Below are 13,473 nucleotides of genomic sequence, written 5' to 3'. Positions count from 1 at the left end.
CTGTAACAAGCTCCGACAAGAGCCGGAATTGAGCTTAAAGCGATTAACGTCATCGTTTTCGACAGCCATCTGATCTGATGGCTTTGGGTAGGTACGGTTGAACTTTCCATGCGAGCCGATTGGATACCCGCTTGAAACATCTGTCTGCCCCATCCCCAGACTTTCGACCTGTCGTGTTTTGAATTACCTTGCCCACGACTTGTTTCTACCTATTCACGAGTGAAAGGTTGAGAGCTGCGGGACACTCGAAAGCCATCTAACTCACTGTCTTGGTCGGTAGTCGGAGGATGCACCAAAAGCTTTCGCGTGCCATGGACTTGCCGTCGGGAGCCGTCCGACACCCCGCAATGCGCTAACAGATAGCCCACCAACCCCATTGCCTGTCCATGCAGTGGGCAACCACGACCTGCTGCAAGCGGCTAACCGAAATGGAGACGTGCTGCATATCATCTTGAACACATAGCCCGGGCGTTACCTGATAATGCAGTGCTTATGTGTAGGGGTCGTGATGCCGCGAAAGAGCGCCTATCATCGGAGTTGGCGGTATTCACACCCCGCCCTACCTTATTGGCCATATGGTCGAATCTGAAGCAATTCATCATGACCAATCTGTGTCCTACCGCCTATGGAAATAGTCTGGACAATCCGCATACTTCTGTTCATCTAACAAGAGGGAACGGTATAGTTTCGAAGGCGTGTCATTGCTAAGGTCGCAAATATGGTTCACATCGAGGAGAGCTTACAGGTTCCCCGGGACTTCGAGGGGTTTGGGGAAGAGGGATTTGACCCCCAGTGGCCCAACGGTGCCAGGATAGCGGTCTCGTTCGTTCTCAACTATGAGTAAGTGCACGCATTGATATCTTTTCCACCAACTACTTACACGTCAATACAGAGAGGGCGGCGAGCGCTCCGTGCTGGACGGGGATGCCCACTCGGAGCCCTACCTCTGGGAGAAGGGCGCGTCCGGCGGCTACAAGGAGGGTGCCCGGTATCTGAACGCGGAGCACGACTTCGAGTACGGCAGCCGGACGGCGTCGTGGCGCATCATGCGCCTGTTCAAGAAGTTTGGCTGGAACTTCACGACGTACGCTGTAGCGGTGGCTCTGCAGAAGAACCCCAAGTTCGCCAAGGCCCTGGTGCGCGAGGGCCACGAGATCGCGGCCCACGGTCTGCGGTGGAAGGACACCTGGGACTACACGCTCGAGGAGGACAAGGAGTACATCAAGAAGGCCATACTGCTGCTCAAGGAGGTGTCGGGCGAGATGCCTGTGGGGGCCTACTTTGGCCGTGGTACGCCGCAGACGTATGTACACCAACCCCTTTTTCGTCTCCTCAGGTTGACTGACCAATGCGACAGACACATGCTCTTCCCCGAAGTGTGGAAGAGCGTCGGCGCCGAGTTCCTGTGGTCGTCCGAGTGCTACAACGACGACGTGCCGTACTGGATCGACCTGCCGCAAGAAAAGGACCTGCCCGACGGCGAGAAGAAGGGCATGCTGCTGATCCCGTACAACTACGACTGCAACGACGGCAAGTTTCACATGTCGCCCGGGTTCGGCAGCTCCGTGGCCGAGACGTACGAGCAGTACCTCAAGAACACGTTCGACTGCCTGTACCGCGAAGGCGGCAAGCTGATGAACATCCCGCTGCACACCCGCATCATCGGCAAGCCGGGCCGCAGCGAGGCCCTGCGCAAGTTCATGCTGTATATCGCCGACAAGCCCGGGGTCTGGGTCACGACGCGGCGCGAGATTGCGCGGCATATGCACGCGAAGTTCCCGTACAAGCCTAATGGGGCTTGGATAGAAGGGGTCGGCAAGTAGGACGATCCTTTACGTAATGGCAGGCTATAATCACATACATCTATCAACTACACATTGGTATATCCACGATGGCTTCGAGGATCCATTCGCCAAGGATTCAATGGCAATGTTGGATGTGCACTCAACGAATCAGAATAGTCTTTACACAACCCCAAACATTAGAATTGGCATCCCAACTATGCATTTCCAAGGTCTTATCAAGGCGCAGTGCATATCACTGTCTGATAGACACCATAGGCAAATGCTCACTTGATTGACCAGAGAAGCATCTGGCTCCACTCAGCGACGATGTTGCTCGAGAAACAAGAAGTCATATCAATTGAACCGATATAGCTTGGAGATAACCGATACCGCCTGCAGCTATGTCGTCAGCCCCTTCCATGGACGGCCATTTCCCCTCGTCTGATATGCATTGCCGCATCGGCATATGGCCCGGAACCCACAGCGACAGCTGCCAGAGCGGGGCCCGGCAGGCTTCGCTATCAGCAGCACCTACCCCTTTTGGCAATTTGCTGGGGCGGAGGTGACCGGGTTCCACCGACCTGTTATCGGAACCCCTTGACTAACACCATGGACATGACATGACAACCTCCGATAATACGGACCCCTCGAACTGCGTGCAATAACCGAATGAGAGGCTTATATACACGCGATGATCGGACATCCGTGTTGCGAGCAAAGTTGACCGCTCGTTGAACGACAATACGCTTCATGCAAGCCTGATTGATACGTGCCCGAGTCAGTCGTCGTCAGTCTACCAGGAAATATGGCGGCCACTCCTGGCCAATTGCCCTCCTTCGTGTCTCCGGTCAACACGGACGCACCGACTCACAACCCCCGAAAACGGGGCCGGACAGCCTGTACGAGGTAAGCATTCAACGACACTCCCGTAGTCTTATGGACGGGCTCCGTTGATAGGGTGGGTAATCGTTGCCAAGTGGTGAGAACAAACGCATTCCTGATTCGGACTAGGTTCACGATCTCTCCTGTGCTTCTTTCTACTGTATCCGGGAAACTAACACACCAACTTGCAGATGTAAGAACCGGAAACAGAAAGTAAGCCAATCATGTACTGTGCCATTGCCGCACTCCCAGCAGCGCACCCCCATTGACTTGGTGCCCAGTGCGATGATCAATGGCCGATCTGCTCCAATTGCAGGAAGGCAGGTACCGAATGCGACAAGACGGCCGTGACCGAGGATGAACCGCCGGCAGCGTACGTGTCAACCCCTCTCCGTGCCAAACGACGTCGTAGGATGCATGCATACTGAACGTTTCGTCCAGCTATACCCGTGCGCTTGAAGAGAGAATTGCCTTCCTCGAATCAAAGGTGACGGAGCTGAACGGGCTCCCGTATCAGCAGCAGGAGGAAGACGAGAAGCAAGGGCAATCCTACCACCCATCGCAATCACATTTTCCCCCAAGAAGCAACCAAAACGACAACCGCAGAAGCAGCAATGCGCTAGGAGAAGTCGTGGAGTTGCTGTCCATGGGAAACTTTGAGGCGCCTGCTTACATCGGTTCCTCGTCGGGCCTGAACCTCGCCCTGAACCTGGGGGAGATGGTCCAGGCCACCGTCTGGAACAAAGCCATCCCCAGCAGAAGAGACGAGAACAGCTACAGCAGCCCCAGCAGTCACAAGCGGAGGAAATCGAGCGCGACGGGGACTAGCTTCTCGTGCGGCGGCAACAGCGACGTCAAGTACGGCAGCAGTCCCACCACAGCAACGACGGGATCCCCTACCAAAGCCATCACCATGGACGAAGTCATCGCCAACAGCGCGGGCCCGCCCAGTGACGAGCTAGGCCTCAGCATCCTATCGGCCTACTTCAGTCAGATCCACCCGCGGTACCCTTTCCTGGACCCGGCCGAGGTCTGGCAGCTGCACCGGGAGCGGGCCGCGCTGGCGGCGACGCCCATTCCCAACCTAACTAAACAGCAGCGCTTCGGCATCTTCAAGCTGTACATGGTCTACGCCATCGGCGCCATGCTGCTGCAGCTGCTGACCTCGGAGAAACAGAAACACCACGTGGGCTCCGCCTCCCCGCCCGAGAGCTACTACATGGCGGCCCTACAGCACATCTTCGCGGCGCGCGAGTCGCGCACGACGCAGAACATCGAGGCCATGGCGCTGCTGGTGCTGTACCACCTGCGCTCGCCCTCGAGTTTTGGGATCTGGTACATGATCGGGCTCGCGATGCGGACGTCGATCGACCTGGGCCTGCACATGCGGCGCAACGAGGACAAGCTGGACAGTCAGGGCGAGATCCAGATGCGGCGCCGGCTGTTCTGGAGCGTCTACGCGCTCGAGCGGACCATTGCCATTTCCATGGGGCGGCCGTTCAGTATCCCCGATCGGCAGATAGATGTGCAGCTGCCTGAGGGGGATAAGGACGGCTCTCACGAAGAAACGTCCCTGGGTGCGGACCGACCTTTGAGTAGGGGGACTAGTAGCAGCTGTATGAGCCCCAAAGCAGTGGCTTCAAATGGTGACGCGAGGAGCTATCCGACCAGCTGGAAGACGTCGCTCACGCCCGCCATTTTTCTCTTCAAACTGCGCCGGATCGAGTCGCGGATCCAGCACTCCATCTACCGTACCGACAGGCCGCTGGCCGCGCTGGTGCCCAAGCTGGACCATTACCACGCCGAGCTCGAGGCGTGGAAGCAGGAGCTGATGCAGTCGCCTCTTGCTACTGCAACAACAAACAGCAATAACAATAGCAGTAATCACGGCAAAGGCAACAATAACAGCAGCAGCAGTAGTCACAACGCCGAACTGAACTACATGCTCCTCCACTACCACCGCGCCATCCGCCTCCTCGTGCAGCCCTTCCTGGCCCTGCTGCCGCCGACGGACCCGTACTACGCCCTGTGCCTGGCCTCGGCGGGCGACATCTGCCAGGCCCACAAGCGGCTGCACCAGACGCTCGACTACGGCCACTCCTTCATCGCGGTCCAGACCGTCTTCGTCGCCGGCATCACGCTGCTGTACGGGCTCTGGACCCACCCGGGCCGCGTCTGGTCCGTCCGCCTCGCCGACGATGTCCGCGCCTGCTCGTTGGTTTTGTTCGTCATGGGCGAGCGGGCGCCGTGGGTCCGCAAGTATCGGGATGCGTTTGAGTTGCTGGTGAATGCGGCGATGGAGAAGCTGCAGCAGCGGGGTGGGAGTGGCGGCGGCAAAGGGGGGGATGAGGAGGAGGTGCTGCGGGAAGCGGTGGGGACGGCGGAACAGCAGCAGCAGCAGAGTAATGAGGCTGTTGCTTCAGAGGATGCCGCTGGTGCTAATGTTGATCCTCGACTCATTGCGGCGACGGCGACAGTACCGGATCAGCCACCGCAGCCGCAACATGGTATTCTGAGCCAGATGAGCCCGGGGGGCGACGACCACGAGGCGTGGAGGGTGGTGGCGGAGCTGGCGAGCTGGATCGACCAGGATAAGGAGCACTCGCCGGTCTGGATGCCCGACTTTGAGACGTTGCAGAGCCTGTCCTAGGAAGAATGGGCTGCTCGTGTAAGGGTCGCCTTCGGCTCAGAATAGGCTCGGATGACTGGCTGTACCGGAAGCGACGTTTCAGGGTTGCTACTAATGAATAATGATCATGACGGATACGATAGTTTGTGCGAAACGAATATTGTACGAAATCTTTGCAAACATCATCATCGATACTGAAACGTCTTGGGGTCTACTGCCCATAACTGACTACGAGCTATACCTGTATCTGCAGCTGCAAATATGCTGCTCCTTCTTCAGGAGACGCCGCGCCCGGAAGGCTGACGCATATCCAGTGCCCCGTCAGCATCTCCAGGTTGGTGCAGTCGTTGTCGATGTCGGTATCCCACGACAGCAGCTGGACGCGGCCGAAGTTGTGACGATGCGTGGATATGATGGCCCAGCAGCTGTCGTTCGGCTGCACGGTCTACAAGTCGCTATTAGGAGGCACGCACAACCGAGTACCGAGGCGCAAGTGCCGTGCTGGGCGTTGCGGAGCGACTCGAGAGATCGCAGACAGCCAGGATGACATAGCTCCTCCAGTTCCTCCGTATCTGGAAAGTAGCCTTCGAAGGCTATGTCGAGTAGGACATCGTCGCAAGGCAGCTCGGTGGGAAACGTGGAGCTGTAAGGTAATGTGAGTCGTTTGCCCCTCGAGAAGTGCCGGAGACCAAAAATAGTAACTCACTTACAGACAGGCGAGGGACAATCGAGTGTCTGGCCAAGGTGCATAAAACGGAGAGTTCATATGAGAGCTGTTGGTACCGACAAACCTGATCTGACCAAGAGCACGGGCAGACAGCCTGCGAGTATCAGACTTACTAACAACTTGAACAACCTGGAATGTGACGACAGCATGGTGAAGACTGGTAAAAACGGCACTTCAATCGCACCTCAAAACCTTGACGACGTTGGCATCGTCTCTGGTCGCGCCGTGGGGAAGACATCCATATGCTGTGAATTGGTGGGCGACCCCCGGCCCCATACGAACCAGAACTAGCATGAGTGAGGAACGGCCCGACAGTGACGGGCTTCAGACTAGTCTACTTTCGTTGGACACCGAACCACCTCGTCGAGCTCAACGGCATTGGCGTTCCCGATGATACGAGATATCTCATCTGTATAACTCAACTATTTTGACGCGCTGCCTGACAGTCGGTCGGCTCGAAAGGAATGGCATTCAGCTTGGTCGAGCGAGACGAACGCTTGGCCTCGACTTCTGCGAGCCAGATTCCACAAGTCCGCCATAGAGACCTCATCGCTTTTAATCTGCCTTGCTACGTAGAAGTTGTTGTCGAGTTGCTGGACCCATGCATTCAGGTAGCCTCGGTACTCTGGCTGTTCCGAGGACGGTGACTGGTAATCCGGATCTACGGTCCAGACCCACATGTCGTCGGCGAATTCAGTCGTCTCCAAGTCAAGCTCCCGCGCCTCCTGACGACTGAGACCTGACGACTTGTCATTCTCAGGCCACGGGAATGGGCAGGGAGGCAGGCAGACCAGAGGGCGTCAAGTTCTCCAGGAGTTCCTAGCGCCATTCTCGCTCGGACTCGTTGAGGCGGTAAGGGGGGCCGCGGACGGCGTAAAGACGGCTGTTGGTCTCGTCCCAAGACCCGCTCGATGCCGAGGCCAACGCTTCAGCCACAACGGCCCTGGCCCAGAGCTCGTCGTCACTGGTGTCCAGCCAGTAACGGGTCCGCAGCAGGTTAAACCCGGGCGCCGTCAGCTGGCCAGGCGACTGGGCAGCCCGCTGAAGCAAGGTCTGCCTGGGTGAGCGAGGAGCTCTTCCGGACATTAGCATTTAGCTCATCCTCCTCTGGAAAGTCCAAGACGCGTAGTTCATTTCGAGCAGATAGCTCTGACCGCGAATGGAGTTCGATGTCAATGGCCAATTGAGTGATGTGGTCGGCGCTGTCGATCTTGCGAAGCACCCGCATAAAACCGGTGACATATTGTTCCATAATGCGGTCAAGCTTGTATCGATTGCAATGGGGATGCTACATTTGGAGGCCAATCATCGATCTCATGGATTATGCGTACTTCCAGTTTTACCTACAGGTCATTCGAGAAATATGACATAGTGTTGAAGCAGCTCGAAGTCGCCTCAAGGCGCCTGTGAACGTGTCACATCAATGCTGAGTCCTCATAACGAGATTCCATGATTTGTTGTTGGTGGCTGTTTCACAAGATGGTACCAACTAGTGAAAACCAGGCCGGTCTTTTTAGCGTTCCCAGCTCTGTGAGTTGAGTCAAGTGCCCGAAGCTAAGTAAGATCGCTCATTGCTTATGTTAGGGTGTTTCTTCATCAACCCCCGACGCAGCTTGCTACTGCTTTTCTCACAATGCAACCGCTGGATAAAGTATTCAATGTTTGTTCAATTCGAAACGACCCGCCAGGAGAGAAATTTCCGGTTCCCACGTAGTGCTGGCGGGCCGCATCCCGTGGAGACGACCGAGAGGAACCCGGTGCAACCAAAGCTGCACTCTGGACGATCGAAGCATCTCGATTGAAGACATTTTGCTTGGCGATGACGTTGGTAGTGCCAGGCACCGCCTGACAGGGGCTGCACGCTGGACACAGCGTCCTGCACAGCGCATCCAACGCATTCCAACCGCCGCCCAAAAGTGCTGCCAGAACTGCCTTCGCTTCGCGAAAAAGGTGGGGACCAGCAGATTAGCTTTTACAGGGCTACCCGCCCCCCGCTCGGGCCAATGACGCCAGGATGTCGGGCCCCAGCTGGGTTGCTGGGGTTGGGATTTGTTAATCGATGATCAAATTCACTGCCAACATTACAAGTTTTCGGCGCGGGATCGAATGCTCTGTCGCAGTGTCTTCCCCTGCGCCGGCACACCGGCAATTCTGCACCCAGCAAACAGCCCTGCTAGCATACATCATACGTCTCCGTATATGCATGCAGCTGGCTGACTGGCTGGGGGGCTTCTGCTTCTCTAGGTATATGCAGCTACGTGATATGGTTCCAGGGAGTCATGTCAATACATAAACAAATAGCTTCGCCCTCGACGGTGACTTAGTTTCCAGTCTTCTCCTCACCTGCAACTCTCTCGCTCTCACTGTCGCTTCCTCACTGTGTGTGTCCTGCCTCTGAGCTTGCTTGCACGCGAATACGTAAAAGCCATGTCTTCCAGCAAGTCGTACAGCCTTGGGCGCATGCTCAAGGCCCTGCCGCTCGCTTCTTCCCTCGCGTCCGCCGCGACCCTGAACTCCAACTACAAGTTCAACCCGCTCGAGCACCTCGGCGGCGTCGCCCCCTACTTCGAGTCCCAGGACCCCTCGGCCTCCCCCGACGTGCCGCAGGGCTGCCAGGCCTCGCGCGCCGCCTACCTGGTCCGCCACGCCGCCATCGCGGCCAACGACTTTGACTATGAGACCTACCTGGAGCCCTTCGTCTCCAAGCTGGAGAACAAGACCAACATCGACTGGTCCAAGACCCCGACCCTGAACTTCCTGGCCGACTGGACCGCCCCCGTCAGCGAGGAAGAGGAGGAGCTGCTGACCCGCGTCGGCCGCCTCGAGGCGACCCGCCTGGGCGTCGACATGTTCTTCCGCTACTCCCACCTGAAGCTGCCGTCCAAGGTGTACACGTCCTCGGCCGAGCGCACCTACAAGTCGGCCCAGTCGCTCGTGCGCGGCTTCGAGTTCGACGACAACACGATGAACGTCGTCAGCATCTACGAGGGCAAGGAGTCGGGCGCCGACAGCCTGACGCCCTACAAGGCGTGCCCGGCCTACTCGTCGTCGGCGGGCAGCGACGAGTCGTCGGTGTACAAGAAGAAGTACACCGCGCCCATCATGGCGCGCCTCAACGACCTGGCGCCCGACTTCAACTTCACCATGAACGACGTCTACGGCATGATGGAGATGTGCGGCTACGAGTCCGTCATCCGCGGCAAGTCGCCCTTCTGCGACCTCGACCTCTTCTCGCCCGACGACTGGCTGGCCTGGGAGTACACCGAGGACGTCCGCTACCACTACAACGTCGGCTACGGCAACGAGGTGGCCGGCGCCGTCGGCCTGCCCTGGTTCAACGCGACGGCAAGCCAGCTGCTGAGCGAGGCGCCCGAGGCCGAGGACCTCTACATCAGCTTTACGCACCGCGAGCTCCCTCCCATGGTCCTGGTCGCCATGGGCCTGTTCAACAACTCGGCCTACGGCGGCAGCCCCGAGACGGTCAACGACACCATGCCGCTGGACCGCATCAACTACCGCCGCGCGTGGCGGGCCTCGTCCATCCTGCCCTTCATGAGCAACCTGGCCATCGAGCGCCTCAACTGCACCGGCAGCTACGGCTACGACGACGGCGACTACTACCGCGTCCTCGTCAACAGCGCGCCGCAGCCGCTCGACGCCTGCGCCGACGGGCCGGGGACCGCCTGCTCCCGCGCCGGGTTCGAGGCCTACCTCCAGGAGCGCGTCGACATGTTCAGCGGGCCCAAGGGCTTCTCCGAGATGTGCGGCGTGCAGTACAAGAACTCGACCGACACGCTGTCCATCTACAATGCCGGCTCCGGCGTTGGGAACGGCACGGTGGTGGGGAAGCGTCATGAGAAGAGCTACCGCTTCTAAAGGAAGACGGAAGCCATCGCTTAATTTTTAATGCCTCTTAATTATCATTTATGTACTTAATCTGAAATGAAGTTATGACCTTGTTCAATGATCAATCTGTCTACTGCCATTGGTGATTGTGATGCTAGACCTATATGTCTTTTTCGAATAAAGGAACTTGTAACAAGTCTGATCGGTACCTTATGATATGTCAAAATCTCCCTCTAAAACATGCCTACATACATACGTGTTCGTCTTTGTCCTCTTATCCTGTCTTACATTAGCCCTGGGAGTGAGTTGCTCACTGTTTGAGGGCGGCTTCTATGGATTCACATGATGGAGTCCACGTATATGTTGCTGGTAGGAGAACATGTACATCAATCAAACTGGGAGTGCCTTTTCGAATGGTCTTCATAACATCTACATTAAGAATGGGAAAGGCAAATAATATATCTGAGTACCCTCTCCTCCAACACGGATAACACAACGACACCCAATCGCCGAACAGGGCTTATCATACCTTGCGCCAATATCCCAAAAATCCCACACAGCACCATGGTTTCTTCTCCGGACGACGAAGACGCCGCCTCCTCATACATCTCCTCCTTACATATCCTGCTCGTCAGCAACCTGCCACTAGGCACCATCCAGACCTCTCCCTCCGTCAAGTCGACGGAGCGCCTCAGCCCCAATATGATCCTCTTCCGCCTCGCCCCGGGCACCACGACCCTCGTCTCCGCCGACAGCGCACACAGCGATGTCGCGTTCCAAGTCGTCCGGGACAACAGCGGCAACATGCTGCAACTCCCCGAGTTCCTGATCTGGTACCCCTTACCGAGCATCGGCGGTGGGGCGCCGCAGTTGCTCAATAAGAGCCCGACGGGCCGGGAGCTGCTGGTCTATTCCAAGATGCTGGAGAAGGAGGGGGCTAGGCGGGGGAGAAGGGGTGGCGGTGACGACGATGATGAGCACAATAACAGCAGAAGCAGAAGTAGCAAACTCGCCGCGGGAGAGAGCATCGCAATCCGGACTGCTGATACTAGTGGCACTACGGCCGCTGAGGTCGTGGTGCCAATCCACAGCGCTGAAAAGCGGCGTTGGAGATTGGGATACTACGTCGTCGCGCCCCGGTACCCCTGCGAGACCATTGCGAAGCTTTTAGGTGGTGGTCAACGGCCGATGTCACCGCTGTGGTTTTCCTCCCGGGATTCCGATTCGTCTTCGGGAGAGCTGGAGCAGCCCAGTGAAGAGAAGGATGGTGAGGATGTGGAGATGGAAGAGGCCGACGACGATGGCGAGGACGAAGAGGACGAGGATGACGAGAACGACGAGGATGACGGAGGCGACTACGAGGGGAGTAGTAGTAGTATTGCTCGAATTCCCCCGCCACCGACGAAGAGGAAGTCGACCAGGGAAGCGCGGGCTAGGAGGCGAAGGCGACGTCGTAGGCAACTCGCCGAGGAGGATACACGTGCGGCCTCCAAGCCATGCGGGGTTGGCAGAAGATCTACGGCGGCGAAAGGAACCAAGGCATCGAAGGATAGATTGGTGGACGAGGTACAAGACGAAGATGGATCCGAGGATACCGACGATGACGATAAGGACGAAGAAGAAGATGAAGGATACGGGGGTGAGAAAGCCAAAGCCGGGCGTGAGCGAAGCGGACGTGATCATACCTCCTCTCGGCCTGGTCCAGACCCCGGGTCGGCATCGCTATCGGCGGCGCTACCTTGGGCAGCAGTGGCTGCGGCCGGCGGTATTAGACTTAAGGGTCGAGTGGACATACTGCCCCTCGGTCGCCCACGCCCTGATTGAGAACGTAGCCATGAGGGCATTCTTGGTTGAGGCTGTTGCCTGCGAATGCCTGACGTTTTGAGATGCTCGTGTAGGTATTGCCCGCCGTCTGCTTCACTGCAGGACCCAGTTGGAGCGAGACAGAATCTGCATGGGCATGACTGCCCTTCCTGTTTGAAACAACCACCAACTCCGCAATCCGAAACAAACCAACAGTCCCATTTTCCTGGTCCTCCCCCATAAACGAAACGCTGCCGCCAAGACCTTACCAATCCGCGACCCCTTTTCCCCTTATCACGTCTCCGAGAAGAAACACCCTCACGAATCACCATCATCAGCGGTCGTCAAGATGGTACTGCCTCCGCACCACCCGCTCCGTCGTCGTGTACGGCTCATCAGACGAGCTCCTCCTCAAAGTCGTGACCTGATGCTCGACGTACCGAGGTTCGCGGCAGACACTACCCCGCCGACCCTCCCGAAACCCCTCGACATCGCCCTCATCATCATCGCCCCGCCGCCTCGCCGTCGTCGTGGCGTAGTAATACCGGTCGCCGCCATCGTAGTAGTACCGCGACGACGACGAAGACGACCTCCGGTGATCACCACCCCTACCACCATCATCCAAGTAGCGCTGTGGCGCCTCTTGCCTCGTGCCGCTCACTGGTCGGAACCCCCGCTCGGCACTGACAGTTCCCACGACGGTGTACCGGGCCTCATCCGCAAACCCCCTCGACGGCGCCCGCCGAATCGGCTCTTCGCCGTAGACCACGCGCTCCGCCACCGAGCCCGGGCGGCCTCGTCTGTAAACCTCGGGGCGTCCCTCCTCATCATGGTCGACGCTATACCGCCTCCGTTGCGAGGTAGAGCGCCGCCGCCGGGGCCGGCGATGCTCGTCTTCCTCCTCCGCCCTGGACGTGCGTCTTCTGTGGTGATCGGGTCGCCTGGCCTCCTCCCATTCCTCCTTCTCGCCGTAGGGGAAGCCGCGGGGCCAGAAGCGGTTGGCTACGTAGGTCGCGGCCGCGACGGAGCCTAGGAACATCAGGGAGGCTTTGAGCGTACTTTTGCCGCCCTCCTTGGCTTTTTCCTTGAGGTCGGCCTTGGTGGCGGTGGTGGCGTCTTCGTCCTTGCCCATCTTCTCCTTGATCTGGTCTTTGAGGAAGGATACCGATGACCTCCTCTTTTTGGATACTCTTTCTTTCTCTTGCTGGCGCTGCGGTGTGGGGGACCGACTAGGAGCGAAGGACTCTTCGCGCCGTCGAGATGAGTAATGCTGCGGGTGTGAGCCCCTACTTCGCAATGGGTCGTCCGGGGACACGGAGGTGGACCATCTGACGTTGTTTTGATGTGTGGTGGTGGTGTTGGGGTAAGGGGGGCGGGAGCGGGACCCCGAGCGCGCGTAGGGACTGGGGGAGCGGGAGTCGGCTAGGGAGGAGGAGAGCGAGGGGGTCCTGGATGGACGGCCTCGTTGCATTGTTCTTTTTCACTTTGGAAACTAGGGAGTAATGCGCTCCAATTCCTGGCTGGCAGAGTGTACACCCCAAATGGTAGGGCACCCCTTTCGAAAAACAGTCACCTCGGCTGTCCTTACTTGTATTCGCGCTGCAGGTCACTCGGCTCCAACGTTTTGATCTGTTGAATAATAAAATGCGAGAAAGCTACTGTGTGTCGGCAGTATCGTTGCGTGTAATACTGGAAGGTAATTTGAGTCAAGCTGGAGAGTGGATGGAAAGGAAGAAGCAGCAACGGAAACCTCGGAAAAGGCCATCAATGGGAGATGGGGATAGGCGGTATCGGAAATTTAA

General features: G+C 57.7%; 7 protein-coding genes across 7 annotated transcripts; 4 read left to right on the top strand and 3 right to left on the bottom strand.

Annotated features, from left to right (window-relative positions):
* Positions 1-718: 718 nt before the first annotated feature.
* PG985_010001 (uncharacterized protein) lies at positions 719-1,823 on the top strand (the record flags this gene model as incomplete). Its single annotated transcript, XM_066829769.1, has 2 exons — positions 719-840; positions 893-1,823. The coding sequence occupies 2 exons, from the start codon at positions 719-721 to the stop codon at positions 1,821-1,823; spliced, it is 1,053 nt and encodes a 350-aa protein (XP_066682159.1).
* Positions 1,824-2,589: 766 nt separating this feature from the next.
* PG985_010000 (C6 transcription factor) lies at positions 2,590-5,316 on the top strand (the record flags this gene model as incomplete). Its single annotated transcript, XM_066829768.1, has 4 exons — positions 2,590-2,690; positions 2,858-2,879; positions 2,948-3,039; positions 3,108-5,316. The coding sequence occupies 4 exons, from the start codon at positions 2,590-2,592 to the stop codon at positions 5,314-5,316; spliced, it is 2,424 nt and encodes an 807-aa protein (XP_066682158.1).
* A 214-nt stretch (positions 5,317-5,530) lies between these two features.
* On the bottom strand, positions 5,531-6,171 carry PG985_009999 (uncharacterized protein; the record flags this gene model as incomplete). Its single annotated transcript, XM_066829767.1, has 3 exons — positions 5,531-5,740; positions 5,779-5,938; positions 6,140-6,171. 3 exons carry the CDS (start codon positions 6,169-6,171, stop codon positions 5,531-5,533), a joined length of 402 nt encoding a protein of 133 aa, XP_066682157.1.
* Positions 6,172-6,841: 670 nt separating this feature from the next.
* On the bottom strand, positions 6,842-7,274 carry PG985_009998 (uncharacterized protein; the record flags this gene model as incomplete). The annotated part of the gene is made up of 2 exons (XM_066829766.1): positions 6,842-7,063; positions 7,107-7,274. 2 exons carry the CDS (start codon positions 7,272-7,274, stop codon positions 6,842-6,844), a joined length of 390 nt encoding a protein of 129 aa, XP_066682156.1.
* Positions 7,275-8,449: 1,175 nt separating this feature from the next.
* On the top strand, positions 8,450-9,898 carry PG985_009997 (repressible acid phosphatase; the record flags this gene model as incomplete). The annotated part of the gene is made up of 1 exon (XM_066829765.1): positions 8,450-9,898. The coding sequence occupies one exon, from the start codon at positions 8,450-8,452 to the stop codon at positions 9,896-9,898; it is 1,449 nt and encodes a 482-aa protein (XP_066682155.1).
* Positions 9,899-10,432: 534 nt separating this feature from the next.
* Positions 10,433-11,692, top strand: PG985_009996 (uncharacterized protein; the record flags this gene model as incomplete). Its single annotated transcript, XM_066829764.1, has 1 exon — positions 10,433-11,692. One exon carries the CDS (start codon positions 10,433-10,435, stop codon positions 11,690-11,692), a length of 1,260 nt encoding a protein of 419 aa, XP_066682154.1.
* Positions 11,693-12,005: 313 nt separating this feature from the next.
* Positions 12,006-13,142, bottom strand: PG985_009995 (uncharacterized protein; the record flags this gene model as incomplete). The annotated part of the gene is made up of 1 exon (XM_066829763.1): positions 12,006-13,142. One exon carries the CDS (start codon positions 13,140-13,142, stop codon positions 12,006-12,008), a length of 1,137 nt encoding a protein of 378 aa, XP_066682153.1.
* Positions 13,143-13,473: the final 331 nt, after the last annotated feature.

The sequence above is a fragment of the Apiospora marii genome, assembly GCF_038362585.1.
Source record: "Apiospora marii strain CBS 49790 chromosome Unknown utg000006l_segment0_segment0, whole genome shotgun sequence".
In the NCBI taxonomy this organism is placed as follows: domain Eukaryota; kingdom Fungi; phylum Ascomycota; class Sordariomycetes; order Amphisphaeriales; family Apiosporaceae; genus Apiospora; species Apiospora marii.
This window is presented reverse-complemented; position numbering and strand designations above follow the sequence as displayed.